The 15,283-nt window shown below is 35.8% G+C and overlaps 1 protein-coding gene across 13 annotated transcripts in view; it reads left to right on the top strand.

Moving 5' to 3' along the window:
* Positions 1-15,283, top strand: part of MYO3B (myosin IIIB) — a 194,660-nt gene that overhangs the window by 78,010 nt on the left and 101,367 nt on the right. For all 13 annotated transcript variants that reach the window (XR_007632098.1, XR_007632097.1, XM_050340309.1 and 10 more), the window contains 4 exons: positions 1,673-1,828; positions 12,501-12,597; positions 13,490-13,606; positions 14,456-14,560. Coding sequence is in view for 11 of the 13 variants with exons in the window: in XM_050340309.1 (XP_050196266.1) it covers positions 1,673-1,828; positions 12,501-12,597; positions 13,490-13,606; positions 14,456-14,560 (475 nt within the window). In the remaining 2 variants the exon portion in view is untranslated. The remainder of the gene's footprint in view (positions 1-1,672; positions 1,829-12,500; positions 12,598-13,489; positions 13,607-14,455; positions 14,561-15,283) is intronic.

Genomic DNA, 15,283 nt, shown 5'->3' with positions numbered 1-15,283 from the left:
CATGAATTTAAACAGGATTGGCATGGACCATATTGTCTGTGTGGTTGTATTGACTTTTCTTTTTTGTAATCTGGGGCTTTTAAAAGAAGTAGGGGGGATTGTCAGAACCTGTTCAAGGCTAATGATGGATCTTTTCATGGAGGGGAAGGACTGGTATTTATAGCCTTGCGCTCAGAGGGATGGAGATAAACCAGGTTGTGTTACTTTAGTGTTTCTATCAGCAGGCTACAGTTCTAGCCTATAGCAAAATTCACCAAAATAGTTCCAAAATTGGTAACACATTTTACAGGCTTTCTTTTCTGGACTAGGTGTACCAAGAAGAGATTGGCAAAGTGGTTTTCAGGAAGCTAAATTCTTAAAGTTGTGTTCAAAGATATTTCAGGATTATTTTAAGACCAGAATTTAGGCTTCAGTAAAGTCTTTGAGGTGAGGCTGAACTTTAATAATTTGCTAATGTGTTTGGTAGTATTTTAAATCAATTACTTTGTATTTTTAATGTCGTTTTAATTTTGCACATTGTTATTGATATTACTAGAATATAAATTCTAAAAGGTATTAGTTTCATTGAAGTGTTTGCTAAAGTAATAGTCTTTATTTGTGATATTTGAGTCTGTAAAGGAAATACTTTAGGTATATCACTTAATATCAGCAAATATGAGAAGTAATTGTGAAGTACGTAATACAAATGCATCTCATCAAATTAATTTTGAGCTATAATTTGCTGATAGGTACTAGAAGGGAGATATATTTTGAATTGCAGCATTTCTTTTTCACATTCTCAAATAATGTTGGTATTATTATTTGAGCAAGATGAACAGGATACTTTAATATTAATAATTAGAGGATACTTTAAAGCAGTCTAATCCTGTTAGACCATTTTTCTAATTGAATGGTATTATTTCATCTTTATTATTCAGAAAATAATTCACCCTGAATGATGGCTTCTTCAGTTTTAACTCTTGGTTATATAAATTAGCATGATACTTTATGCTAATTTAGCAGGATGTATTTCTTTACTCATTACTGGTTCACCTGTTTCCATCACAGACAACACTTTGGTACTCTGGCCAGCATTTAATTCTGACTGATTCCTTTCTTTTCCATACAGAATCATACAGGCTTGCTGAATTTTGTATAATTATGCTAACACTTGTCATTGCAATATAGAATATCTATCTGTATCATTCATTTAAAAACCAAGGCTCTATATTAAATTGTTCTGATTACTGTTGTATCACAGGTTTCAGTCGTGGTTTTTAATAGGCTGTATCCTACAGTTCCTAGTCAAACTGTCATTGGAGAACAGAGAGAAAATTAAAGCTAATAAAGTATTGTCTGTTCATCTTAGATTAAGTTTTATATATATTAACTGTACAGCACTTACAAGATAAGATGCCATTTTTTTCATAGTAACCTAGTAACAGTTAAAAAGATGTTAAATAAGCTCAAATTCATAACCTTTATGCTAGTATACTTGTAGGGTGAATTCACTTAGCTAAGTATTTTATGCCAGATTTATTGCAATGTAGAGGAAGAGACTTTTTACATATTGAGGAACTCAGGTTTGTGGATAAAGAAACTACTGTACAGTAACAGCCACACAGTAAGCTGACCCACATCATGCCATAATGAAATAACATCATTGCCTGAGCCCCCTGTTTCTCTGTCACAGGTGTCTAATCAAAGATTTTGAAAAGCGTCCTTCAGTTACCCATCTTTTGGAGCACCCTTTTATTAAGCAAGTACATGGTAAAGACATGTCTCTGCGGAAACAGCTGGCTGAGCTCATCCAGGAACAACAGCAGCTGGGCTCCAAAGCCAAAACAAGGTACTGTACTGTACAAGGTACTGCATGTACAACAGCCCTCCTTCCCCACACTCATCCTGGAAGCACAAATTGAAGCTTCCAATGCACAGACATTTACTGTTTCAAATGATCATATTAATGCATTGACTAGCAGTATTATTAGCAGCAAGTGCTGCTTGCCATGTAAATGCAAAAGATGCGTTTTCCCTTTGATACTTCTTAAAGCTAGCTTAATCAACCATAATGCAACCTACTCCTTTGCCTTCTTACTCCCACTGAACTCTGCTCTATAAGTGTTCTCTTCTGGCTCAGTCAGAGAGATGCTAATAATTCCATAACGTTCTGTTTTGTGGAAGTATGTATTGGCATGAAAAATTATATTGTACTTTGGTAACAGATCTTTAAAAATACAACTGTATTCAAGTGACTACTAGAAAAGGTTAAGAACAGCACGCTTTAAAGATTGCTGTTTGATTAGATGCTATTGGTAAGAAGGCTGTTCAGTACTTAAAGTAATTGCTTTGTCTGTTGTTTAATAATAACTGCTATTTTTCATTCAGCCTAGTTATTTATTTTTAAATGTGCTTAGAAAGCAATGCATGCTTATCAGCAGCAGTGGGATCTTTTACTTTTGAGGCTGATTGTAAATATGTCTTAGTTTAGTTGTTGTCCAGAGGGTGGCAGAATTTCACTATTCCAGAAGAATTAAATGCAAATGAACACACTGTCCCAAGCTCAGCAATCATTCTGTAATATGACATTTGTCTAGAGTTAGATGTGCTCTGGACCATTTTTATAAATGAACATCCACTAATATTGATGAAGAAAATTAAATGTCATAAACATTTATATACTTATGTACCGTAAGACTGTCACTTAAATGCTAAAAGCCCAAACAAAAATGTAGAAGTTAAAATAAAGGAATAGCTGTAAGTACAGTTTCAAGGTGAATTTGACTTCTGTGGGTGGGGTTTTTGGTGGTTGGTTTGTTTGGTTTTGTGGGGGTGTTTGTTTTTGGGGGGTTTTCTTTGTTTGTTTGTTTTCTGGAAGAACATACCAGGAACTGCTCACTGTGGGTGAGGGAGCTGTGCTAGTGTTACAGTAGAAGTTTCTACTTTATCTAGCCTCCTAAGCATAGCTCCCCTGTGTAGCACCTCACAGATCATGCTGCCCACAGCTATGCTGTGGCTGGCCCAAAAGGTATGGGAATTTTTCCAGCTGTTGACCACATTGCAGATAGAGACAGAGTGAAATGATTCTTGTGCTAAGAGGAGCTCTGAAATGGATTTGTCGTGGTATTCCAGTACACTCTTCTAGGATCGAGCTCCATAATGTGGAGTGACAAAGAGTCAAGACCAAGACATTTCTTTTCTGAAGCCTTTCCATGTATTAACTGAGAGTGCTGACAGACAAGCTTCTGCACCTTATGCATGACTGGAATGTAGGAAGGATTTTGCTTTCCAGCACCCTCAGTATGAATCACCTAAGGAAGTTTAACTCCTTGTCCATCCTGTCAGCACCTAATCCTACTTAAATATTTTGTTTGCAAACAAAAATCTTTCTGGTTATTTTAGCATTATACTACTGTGGTATCCTTACTTGTTCTGTGAAGCACCAGCCCTCTGTGATCGTGGTTGAGATGATCATTTACCATTGAAATCAACAATTTGTTGTTCAGAATGATTTTCTGAATATTTGAAACTTGATCAAATTTGTACAAACTTCAGTGGGATAGCAAAAGCATATTCCTGCAAAATATCAAGTCTGTGGGCCAGGCAGTTAATACTGGACTACAAACATAAGATTATTACAGAAGAACCAACCACCAAGAGCATTTAATTATAATTTTCCCCAGAGGATAGACATAGCCTCATAATAGTGAAAAAGCTTGGCTCTGTAATAGGGATATTGTACCCCCTAGGAAAATTGTTACCAATTAAAAGCCTTTAAAACCTCTGTAATGCATTTATAACATAATTTTCAATACAGAATATGACATGCAGAAGAACATATGACCAGATGGTACTGTAAAAAATTGACTGGCATTCATTTGTAGTGATCTGTAGAAGTCATCTGAACATATAGTCATCACTTCAAAGTAAATAGGCCAATTCAAACCCATGTTAAGTAAAACCTTTCTATTATACCATTGAATATGTGTGCATGTTTTTTCTGTTTATTGATGCACCCATGACAGGTACAATGAAATGTACATTAGTTTCCTGGTGTTCAGACACAAAGAAGAAGAGACACCCTCTTTTAGGAGTACAACAACACTACAGATCAATCATTTAAAATATATATAAGAGAAAATGTTCTCAGAGCACAGGCTGAAACATTCCAGAAATGGGAAAATCATCAGGATACTTGTGTTAACAGCACTTCTTTGAGGGAAGCCAGGGAGTTACTGGTGATGACAACTGATCAGGAGGTATCTGTGTTTTGTCTTATATGAAAGTCTTACAGGATCAGTGTTTTGGATTTGCAACTTTTGATTCTGTACTGACTCAGCACCTGTGGGGTTTGTAGTAGGATTCCCTTTCCAATGCAGTCATGCCAGCTTTGCCTGTTTTGGTGCATCACTCAAGGTCATTGTGCCTAAGAGCAAGCCTGCAGACTAGAAAGTCAGTACTAATGATTTAGAGCATATGATGGAGAGATGTGGAGAGCTGATCTAGCAGTGCACTGCTAACGAGAAGGAGAGAACTGGCTTCTTTCATTTTCCCACAGCTCCCAGGAACAAGCTCATGATGCTGTTTTTATTGCAGCTCCAGTGATTGTCAGAAACCTCCTGAGCTAGAACTTCTACAGTAAGAGAAAATAACTAAGCCAGCAGAAACACACAAATAATTTTCTACTCTCTTAGTGATTGCAGAGAGGTGCCTCAGCTGATACAGCTGAAGTGAAGGAGGGAATACTTCACATGACCAGGAATAACGAAGAAAGTGGTAGAAAGAAGCAGGATTATCTGGGTTGATCTCGAGTCACAGACTGAAACATCTCCTTATTTTAGTTTCTTTCTTTTGTAGACTTCTTTGTGTGCAGTATAGCTAGGCTTAACTTCAGCACATTTCTTCAGGCCTCTGAACTGAAGGGGCACTTTATTGGCCTTGAGCTCAAGGGAGTCAACTAACACAAACATTTGTTGCTATCATCTGTTTGTTGCTGACAAACATATGTTGTCTCTTTTCCATGAGGCAGCTTACTAGGGAGTTTTATATTCTGTAATTTCCTTTAGGTTAAAAATGAAAAATAAAATGTTTATGCTAGTAAAAGACTATTTTTAAAATTAAAAATGGCATTAACAATTCTTCCTGCTTTTTTTGCTGGAAAAGATGCTCTTTGAAACTTTTCCACCAGCTCTATTTATATCTAAGTTATTTACATCAGTGAGATGCAGATACCTTCTATCCTTATGCAGATAAGTGTTTTCAGTTTCACAAAAACCAGCCATAATACCTCTTTTCCACACTTGTAATGAGAAAGAAAATTCTTTTTTTCATCTGTTGGCATTGCTTTAGACTGAAATCCTTGAGTTTTGCTGTTTCAGCATTACCATTTCCTTCCTGCAGTACCTGTTTCTTATACTCTCATGGGGAAAAATTTGGTGAGGAAGTCCAATGTCTCAGCTGTGTAAGGATGAGCTCCAGGTATTATCCTTCTTATCCATATCCCTTTTATACACTATCAGTTAACTATGTGTGTGTTTCCTAATAGTACGAGGGCATAATTGCTAATTAGCAACAATACAAGTTTCATTAGCAACTTTGACATAGAAACAATTATATGAAGTTAATTCTAAGAAACTTATTCACTGTTAAATAGTCGCCTAGTTCTATTTTTGTAAAAGTTCTTCAATCCCTGAAAGATAGAGGTTAGTACATCAGAACAGTGCTTCACATATTCCAACTATGCTGAACTTTTCTTCCCCGTCTGCTCTGAAGTTAAATACATCGTTACTTTTTAACACATGGATACTGATTTCTAGTTCATCTTGGGAGTCACAGCATCTCTTAATTATTCCCATCAGTATATAGCTACTGCTAGGCAGGAAGCATTTCTTAAAATCAGAGAGGATGCTGTCACTCTTTTTTTCCTATTTTTTTCTTTTTTTTTTCTTTAATTTACCAATTCTGTATTCACAGAAAGACTGTGAATAGTGTTCTAATGCATGATAACATTGTGAGAACAAGAAGTGTCTTTCATTCCTAAAGACTTGTACCTCATGTAGCATTAAACCAGAGAACAGGGAAAAAGTAAGGAATCTAAGTTATAATAAGGTATGGACAACAGACCATGGAAACACTGGTCAGGAATAATAAGCAAAACTATAAAAATATTTTTGTTATGGTAATAATAACTGAGTATTGATAGACTTAGTGTGTCTGAGTGTGACTAATGCTGTATTCTCTAAGTAAAAAGGGTACACAAGTCAAGTCAACCATAAACTTGCTATATTTCAGGGATAAGTCCTTCAAGATAGAAAATCATGTGATTGCATGTCAGTAAAATACCGAGAATGTTTAGGCACCCTCTGAATTAACACAAAAACATGGTATAGGTTTGTGTTCTGTTCCTCATTCTCTCTCTGAATTGCTGTGTAACCTCTGTTCTTTCACTTGCCCTTAATATTTCTCTGTTCCTTCACTTATGAAATGGCTGCTAATAGCTTTACTCAATATATTATACCTACAAAGAATAGATAGCAATTTGTCTGGGGCAAGAACTTTGGTCTTTTACTTGTTCTGTAAAGCTGTACTATATCTTTGGTCACTGTAACCTGAAGAGAAACATGCATGGTGCCCAGAGCTCTAGCCATTTTTATTTACATTCTTTCTGCCCATAGATTCTGGGAAGGCTCTAGGCCAAGACATGTTACAAATTATGGATATTGTTAATTTTCACTTAACAGTAAACATTCACTCTGTTTGTGTCGGCTACATTTTTGTTAAACAGTGTTTGTGTTTGATAATCCATTAAGGGAGATTATGAGAGAGCTGCTCACTTTATAAATACGCCTTTTGATCTCCTGAACTCATTCGCGTGGTCTGTTGCCTTTTTGATTTGTAGTGCAAGAAATTCCAACATCCAGGCTGATTGCCAGCCTGCTGAAGGAAAAAGTCAGAAGAGATTCAGTCTGTTTCCTAATATTCTAAATGTTAAATGACTCCTTGTGCTGTCTACACTGGAAAAAGGCACTGCAAAAAGCAGGCATATTCTTTGGTGTTTATTTAGAAACTTTTGAAGTCTTTTCAGCTAGGAAGTTTATCAAGTTCCATAAATAATGCTTAAAAATACAATGGAATTTGTCATAGAGATATCTTGCATCCTTTAGGGTGACTTTCTCAAAAAGTAAACTTTCCATTTTATTCCATTAAAAAAACCCAAAACCTAAAATATTTTTGTGGCTTGTGAGTAGAAGTAATGGAAAACTGTAGGATTTTTAATCTAACCGAAGGCCTTGAAAAGTACTGACCATCAGCAAAAGGGAATGAAATTAAAATATTCTGGGTTATTCTTTTCCCATTTGAATATACATCAATTAAGAAATTACTTATTTATGCTCAGTCTTAAAATAACAAATTGTTCTATCCAGGATAACATGCAGGAGAAAATCTGACAAGTCAGTCACAACAGCATGTGAGATGGAAGAACTCAAAAGTAGTAACAGATCTATTAGCTTCCTTTGGACTGAGGTGGAGAAGCAGAACATCAAGGAGGAAAATACATGATTAAAACCTTAGAACTGGAGACATGGAAGAAGAGTCTTCAGAGAACACATTCTAAAAATTTTGCTCTTGGTAATTTTCTTTGAAGCCATCTTTCAAAATTTTAGATACTGTGGGTTCCCATGTGGCATGTGGCTACTCTTTCGAAGGTGTTAATGTGGGACAGCTACATGAAATGCAGTAGACAAGTTATATTAATTTCAAAGTAACAAAAATATTTAGTAATTACCAGTTGGCACCTACATTTATTATGTAAGCCCTGTCTATCAAATGTCACTGGAGTAGAAGCTGAGCAAAACCATGGTCTTCTGTATTTCCTCAAGTGACTAATACTCCTGTTGTAAAAATTCTATAATGATTTGGTGTTTGAAAGTTAACATTTATCAATTATTGAATGGTTTTGGTTGCATGGTTCAAAGTGGCAGCTTCTCAATTATCAGCAGCGTTGAAGAGGCCATCTCCAGACATGGCTCATTCTTCTCTTGAATGTTTTCCTACAAACTGGGTGTCTTATGTTCCTGTCTGTATACAATAGGATTCTTCATAGGAATCATAAAAGCTCTTCTACTGATCTCTGGTTTTAGTTTTAAAAAGAATGAAAAACTCCAGCATTTGTGTGGATATGGTTTCAAAGACGTTGAGGTAGACAGTAGAGTTCAAAGTTTACAGCTCTGAGTGATGCTGGGTCAGTGTGTTGCTGCTGGTCTCAAGTTAAAGGTTTGTTTTCATAATGGGAAACAGTTAAGAAACCTGCATTTTGAAGGATAAAATGCAAATCTGTACATCAGGAAGAATCAAACTTGAAGAAGCCTAGGGAAAAAAAGAAAGAAAAAAGAAATATAAGCATTTAATAGTTTGAGAAGGCCAGGTATGTTCAGGCTACCTTGTCAGATATTAGGATGAGGCTACAGTGTCTTGGCAGCATCCTCTTCTTACTAGCCAGCTGGATTACAGCAGCAGTCCATCCAAGGAAGTAATTCTTACAACAAGATATCTAGCTTCTCTGCCAGCTCATATTTAGTTTTGAAAGCAATTAACTGCAAGGAACTTGATTGCATCCAGCGAGTAATTTCCTTTGGACTCAGAGTTAATAACAGAAACAGAACCAGAAATAGTCCTCTGATGCTGTACGCAATGTAATTTAATGCATTTTTTCCAGCCTTCATCTCTGTGAATATTAGGCAAATGAGTTTAAAATTCCTTTTCCCCTTTTTTATTATTTTTTTTCTAAATCACAAAGCTACTGTGGCTCCCCCAAAGTGACCTTTGTTCTGATTACAGTGTATGTGTTTTTACTGGAGTTTACAAAGATTTTTGCCGTATCTGCAGCATTTATATTGTAATTAAGGCTATGGCAATGTCTCTATTATGACCTTGCTTCAACAAATTACTCCAGGGTGAAACTTGATGTACAGGGTCACAATTCAGTCTTTGCAATGCATGGGAAACAGGCTGTGTATCTCTGTGTGGCAGTAGCACATTCTACCTTTTTTTCTTTCTCATTGTGTTGAGTATTTTTCTTGTAAATCTCAGGAATTAATTTTAAAATTGGCAATAATATAAAAAAGGACAAGTATAGAAACAATTGTTCCTGTGTGAATCCTAGAAAAAAACCCAAACAGTAAACATGAATGCTTAACTGCACCAAGAGAGCAAAGACCCTAAGAATGTTAGGGCTGGAGAGGAGAGAGATCAGAGAGGCAGCTTCCCCATGAATGCAAAAATTCTTGGCCTGTGTTGTTTTGTTGCTCAAGTTGGACCTGCCAGCAAGATGATGTTTCAATCTGGAAGTCTGTGTGGTCCACTCTAGCTTTTTCTTTCCCATCAGGAGCATAATAGCAGGGATATATGAGTGTATAGCTATTTACAGTGCACTTCTATTACTATGACTGGTGTCTAATACAAAAATACTTTCTCTCAATCTCTTTCCCACAAGTAGAACAAATGAATACTTCCTGCCATCTTCATGAAATTGTTCTCCCTGGGGAGAAATGCTTCTCGCCTTTTACTCCTCCTCCAAAACCCAAGAAAACTTTCCTTCCAGCTATTCCTGCCTGAAGAAAAAGGCAAAGGGAAGGTGCTTGGGAGGATAGTCTTTTTCAACAACCAATGCTCATCAGTAGATTTCTGGAACAAACCTTCAGGTCCCTTCCCACCCAAACCATTCTGTGATTCTATGACAAAGTTAGGTAGCTTGAGTGACTGACCCGTTATGCCAGTTCTTTTAACAGTAAAGAGACTACATCTTCCAGGAATTGATTCAGAACATTGCTGGAAACTTAAGGCAAATAATATGACACCTTTGATTTTCCTTTTGCTTGGAGCTTGTACTGAAAAAAATTGAAAAAATGGCTGATAATTCTATTTTTTACGGAAAAACCACATACTGACAGTTATTTCCCTAACTAAGAGTGTTTCCTTCTGCTTTTTTAAGAATTTTTAAAATATATTTTAAAAGCAGATTATATTTCTGATGTGAAGTTGTGGAAATAATTAAAGGTTACTGTTTATGGTTTTCCTTTTCCACTCTGTCAATGTATCTACAGGACACAGGGTCAGTAGAAAACTGATGAGGCCAGCAGGAGATTTGAAGCTAATGTGATGTTATGCTCCTAATATCCTCTTCCTAATCATGTACTTAGGAAAATGAGTTAAGCACAAGGAAATACGTGCACAAAGGGTATATATGTTTTCCTTATGTTTGACTAAAACTACTTTCCTTATTTATTTACACAGTGTTAAAAGGAACCCTTTCCAATAAAAAAGATTGATTCGTTTATCACTTAAGGAGAACAAACAGCAGGAGTTTAATACACAATCAGATAACAGATTAGTTTACAAAGCCATTCTGCAATTAGACATGCTTAGGTTTGAATGTGCCCTCTTCTCCCTCTTCCTTGCACCTCTGGTAGATACACTGTACTTGCAGCTTGTTGAAATTCAATATTGTGACTGTGATATTTTGCTCCAGGAAGAAAAAACTTCACAGATGAGTTATTTTAGCTCTTTATTAGCTATTGCTTTTTTGGTTACATCTCCATTAAGGAAAGCAACTGTTCAACTGTTTGCTTCATTTGTAAACCAAGGGGTGCTCCCATCTCTAAATGATTTACATTATTTACAACAGCATTTTTCTGCAAAGTAAGAGGTTGAATTCCAGTTTGAAAGAGAAACAACAGTTAAAAATACCCAGTAGTACATTAGGCTTCTTACATGCATGCCTACTCCTTCAAGGATCTGGCTTGTTAGTAAAGTGTAATGTTCTTGCTTATAGTGACTCTTAAAAAAAAAAAAAAAAAAAAAGAAAACACAACCTAATCAAAGATCAGAAAATGGAAAATTTAACTGAATGGAACTTTGAACAAATTAAAATTATTGCTGTGCTGCCCACGGGAAATAGCCACTGTAACAATTTTTCTTTCATAGCTTCTTATTTGTATTACTGTGTCCTTCTTTCATTTCTTCATATGTACAATATCAAGCAAACTACCATCTCAGGGAATGTAGTGGGACTGTCAGCAAAACCTGCTGTCTTCCTGCTGTTTTATTTTCTAGCTGACAAAAGAGATTGCACAGTTTTATTTAGTTACAATTCACATAAACTATTACAGTTTTCCAGAACTTACTGAGTAGCCAAAAGGAAATAAGGAAAATGAATAAAAATAGAAATAAAAAAATGATGATCTTTAAATGTGATTCACAGTTGTCTGTGAGGCTGTAGTCAGGGCTAACACTCTTCTCCTTCCCCTTTGTTAAAGGCTTTCCATACAATAATTCTTCTGATGATATAATAGCTCGTAGATATGAAAACATTCTCTTTACTGAATGCAAGCTGACTAGCTTCAAATGTAGAAGGGTACATAAAGGGAACAAATTAGAAAGCCTCAATGTTAATTTTTGAAAGAGGATTCCAAGATTGTCTGAAGATACAATTACAGAAAATTTTATCTCCATATGTTCCAAAGAACATCTCCATATTAACCTTGAACATTATAGACAAACTGTGTTTGCCAAGTTACAGTACTGTTCTCTTATTGATAAAATATTTAGTGTTGTTTTGGGATGTGGGACCATGTGATTCCTACTTTCTACATGGCAACCAATGCAGAAACAATCTGTCAAGGACTGTCATTGAGGATCAATGCTAAATGTTACTCAGCAGGATGCAGACTGTATCTCGGTGGGTGTTCTTCTACTATGCTTTGATTATGTTTGTTGTAAAGAAAAGCCTAGTTGTGCTTACAGCATTCATATTTCACACCCTCTGAGGAGGACATGTTACAGCCTCTTGATTTGTTCCCGTTTCAACATGCTGTGTTGTTTAAAAATATATACACAGCATTTTCAAAGATTCCTTCAGTATAATCTGATTATAAAGGGGTTATGTGACAGTTTGTCTCTGCCGCTTATTGTGTGGCTTAAATCTCTGGGGACAAGCTGACTGAACATCCATACAATTTAGAGTCTGATGGCAGCTGTGGTTCAAAAATGTTGGTTTGGACCAGATCTAGGGTCATCTGAGGAGGCACTTTGGCATACACCAAGGTAACAGTAGGATTTTATACTAGTTATTACTTCTTGTGACTTTAGATGACAATACATGGGGAGAACAGTTAATTAAACAGAGTGGTAGTTTATTAGCTTAGACCAAGGAGGAAAGGGAAAAGGGGGAGAATATTTTTATGCTTTACTGTGTGAGTGAAGAGTGGTAAGTCTACAGGTAAATCTTTGCTGAGCATTGATAGATAGGGTTATATATTGTGAAAGAGAAAATACGTATTACGGTGGACAGCAAGCTGATGTATTGCTTTTATGAAAGGATATTGCAAGCAAAAATATTCATTTCAGAGAATGTGTCTGTTTTCTGCATGACAGAAAGTCACTTATGACTTCCCATTGCCTCTTAATGTTTGCTGTCTTTGATACACTTTTATAACACTGGTGCTCTACTGACAAACTTCCAGGCATGAACGAATACATACTAGAAGACCTTACCATGTGGATGGAGCTGACAAGTACTCTCCAGATGATGATCTGGTAAATCTAGAAGTTCTAGATGAGGTACTGTACTGTCTTGAGTAGCAATTTCTCACAACTGTATTTCACATTTTGCCTATTTCTGCTTTTTAGGCCTCTCTTAGCAGAGTGAAAATAGTTTCTTCTTGCAAACTTTTGTCTCACCATGGAAAAGGGATTCTTACATGACTGATCTGCTATCATCACTTCATTAATATTATATATAGTGACATAAAAATAGTAGCAATGAATACCGTTTTGTGGAAGAACTTCATTATGAGTGATGCTAGTTTAAATTATTTTTGTGAGTTTCCTAAATTGTGAAATTTAGTCATAAAGATCTAGATTTAAGTGATTTTTTCCCCTAAAATTGATTATTTATATAGAATAATATATTATCTACAGCTCTTGGATAAAAACTGATAAAATAATATCAAATTAATATTTTGCTATATCACCTATATGCAGAGTATCTGTAAATTTTTGTGTTGCTGGTTCTTAAATTACATGCCAGCAAGAAAAAGATGTAATACTAAATTGTGCTAGTGTCCTGTTTAAAACAGTCTTTTACCACTACTTAAAATTTAATCCTTGAAAAATTATTATCCTTGTTTCATGGCCAAATAAAAAAATTATATGGAAATGTACTATGAAATGCAGCAATAATGTGCACATCCATTTTCTCTTCAGCAGGTTTGTTTTGCAGGTTGGTATAACCAAATATGGACTAATCCGCAAAAAGGAGTTGCCATTTAACTTAGTTTTATGGCATTAGGAAGAATTTTTAAAATATTTGGTTATACAATTTTGGCACTTGAAAAATAATTAGTAATACTTAGAATAAGCATTTCTTAAACAGTGTTCTCAGTATATTTACAAAAATCTTCCTAAGGGGAAAAATATTGTATAACTATCAAACTTCTTGTAATCTTCTCAGGATACAATTATCCATCAGCTGCAAAAACGCTATGCTGACTTACAGATTTACACTTATGTTGGAGACATTTTGATAGCCTTGAACCCCTTCCAGAATCTCAGCATTTATTCTCCCCAGGTAAGAGACATTCCAAGCTGTGGACAGTAGTCACTTTATATTTTATATTAACACCGCTGGCTAAAATACTTAAGCAATGTTGGAAGCTAGGAACACAGACTAAACCTCAGCCTTTTCTTCTTCCAGAACAGTGTGCCTATGAATCTGTGTTGTTCTGGTTTGTTTTTCAAATTTGGTCATATTTGATTTCATTCCTTTCTGCTTGATGGCACAAATTCCATGGTACAGATGAAGATCACCCCAACCACAGCTGTGCCTCTTGTCTTGCATTCAGGGCGTTCTTCTGGAAGTGGTTATGTGAACCTCCTCATGCTAAGGCTTTTGCTTCCTGGAGAATTGCTCTGGCTCTTAAATGTCCTATGCCAACAGCTCTGGCTTAAAAGAAACAAGTGAAACAAATGCTGTAAAGATAGAGGCAGTTTAATTCCCTACAAATATGAAGAGAGGTGGAGCTAGAAATTACTTATTTTCCATGGGTGCTTCAATTAGGGCTGCAGGTAGAGGAGCCAGAGTTCAAATTGACTATTATCTTTGAAGTTTGTTTGGTATAAGTTGGGTATTTCCTTTATTGAAGGGTTGTGTTTGAAGTTCTGTTCCTTGTGTTACAGTTCTTTTCATTTTCTTATATGGGAAATGTCAGAGGGCATTCTAGGTGTTGGAATTTGTATTCTGGAAGTTGAGCAGTGCCAAGAATTACCACTCCTCTTCCAGGTGCATCAGTGGAAATTCTGTGCTATAATAGGCAACTACCTCTGTTGAACAGGGAGAATATAGTCACTGTTCTCTTCTCAGTTCTTAATTATGTAGCTAAATTGCATATCTAGACTACTGTGTGTTCTTTAAATTTAGTTCTCCAAGCTTTACCATGGTGTGAAGCGTTCATCAAATCCCCCCCACATATTTGCCTCTGCGGATGCTGCCTACCAAAGCATGGTTACATTCAGCAAGGATCAGGTAAGAATCTGTTCATTTTGGGTTAGATTCTATATTAATTGTACAGCCACTGTGCTTCATGGCTGTGGCTAATATTCTGGTATGTTGTAGTTTGGGAAATTTTTTCTCTAATCCTTTTATTCCTACAACAGGAAAACCAGAGTAGAAATCCAATCAGGTTTGGGAATTCTGAAGAGGACACAGTGGCATAAAAGAGACTTAAAGGTCAAATAGGATGATAGGAGTACCTGACCAATATAGTTTCCTAGACACCCATGAAGTCCTGGCAGTTGAGACCAGCTGCAGAATGTTGCTGCACACTCTGATCCTAGGCCTGTCTTGCCCTGGCTGTTTGAATAATTTACACTTGTTTAAAATAGGAGGTTCTCAATGACATACCAGATTAAGAGAGTTTGAACCACTTTTCTGTTTCAAAAAGACCCTAAGTCACAAAAAATAGGAACCATTATCTCATTTTTTAGTAAAATATATTATGGATGGGTCTATTATAAACATAACAAGGACACAAATTCAATTATTATTAGCAATGATTTTAATGAGAATAAAATACCATGCTGTAGAAGATTTTATTACATTCTTAAGATAATAACTTTGTACTCTTTCTAATTTGATGTGCTGCATGTGCATGACTATTGAGGGAAGATAACTATTTTTGTTTATAAAATCCTTGTGATTTTACCCTGCACATTGCAGAATAATTCATAGAAAATGCTTTTTTAAAAT

The sequence above is a fragment of the Myiozetetes cayanensis genome, unplaced genomic scaffold (assembly GCF_022539395.1).
Source record: "Myiozetetes cayanensis isolate MyiCay16 unplaced genomic scaffold, myiCay2020 scf9, whole genome shotgun sequence".
Taxonomy (NCBI): Eukaryota; Metazoa; Chordata; class Aves; order Passeriformes; family Tyrannidae; genus Myiozetetes; species Myiozetetes cayanensis.
This window is presented reverse-complemented; position numbering and strand designations above follow the sequence as displayed.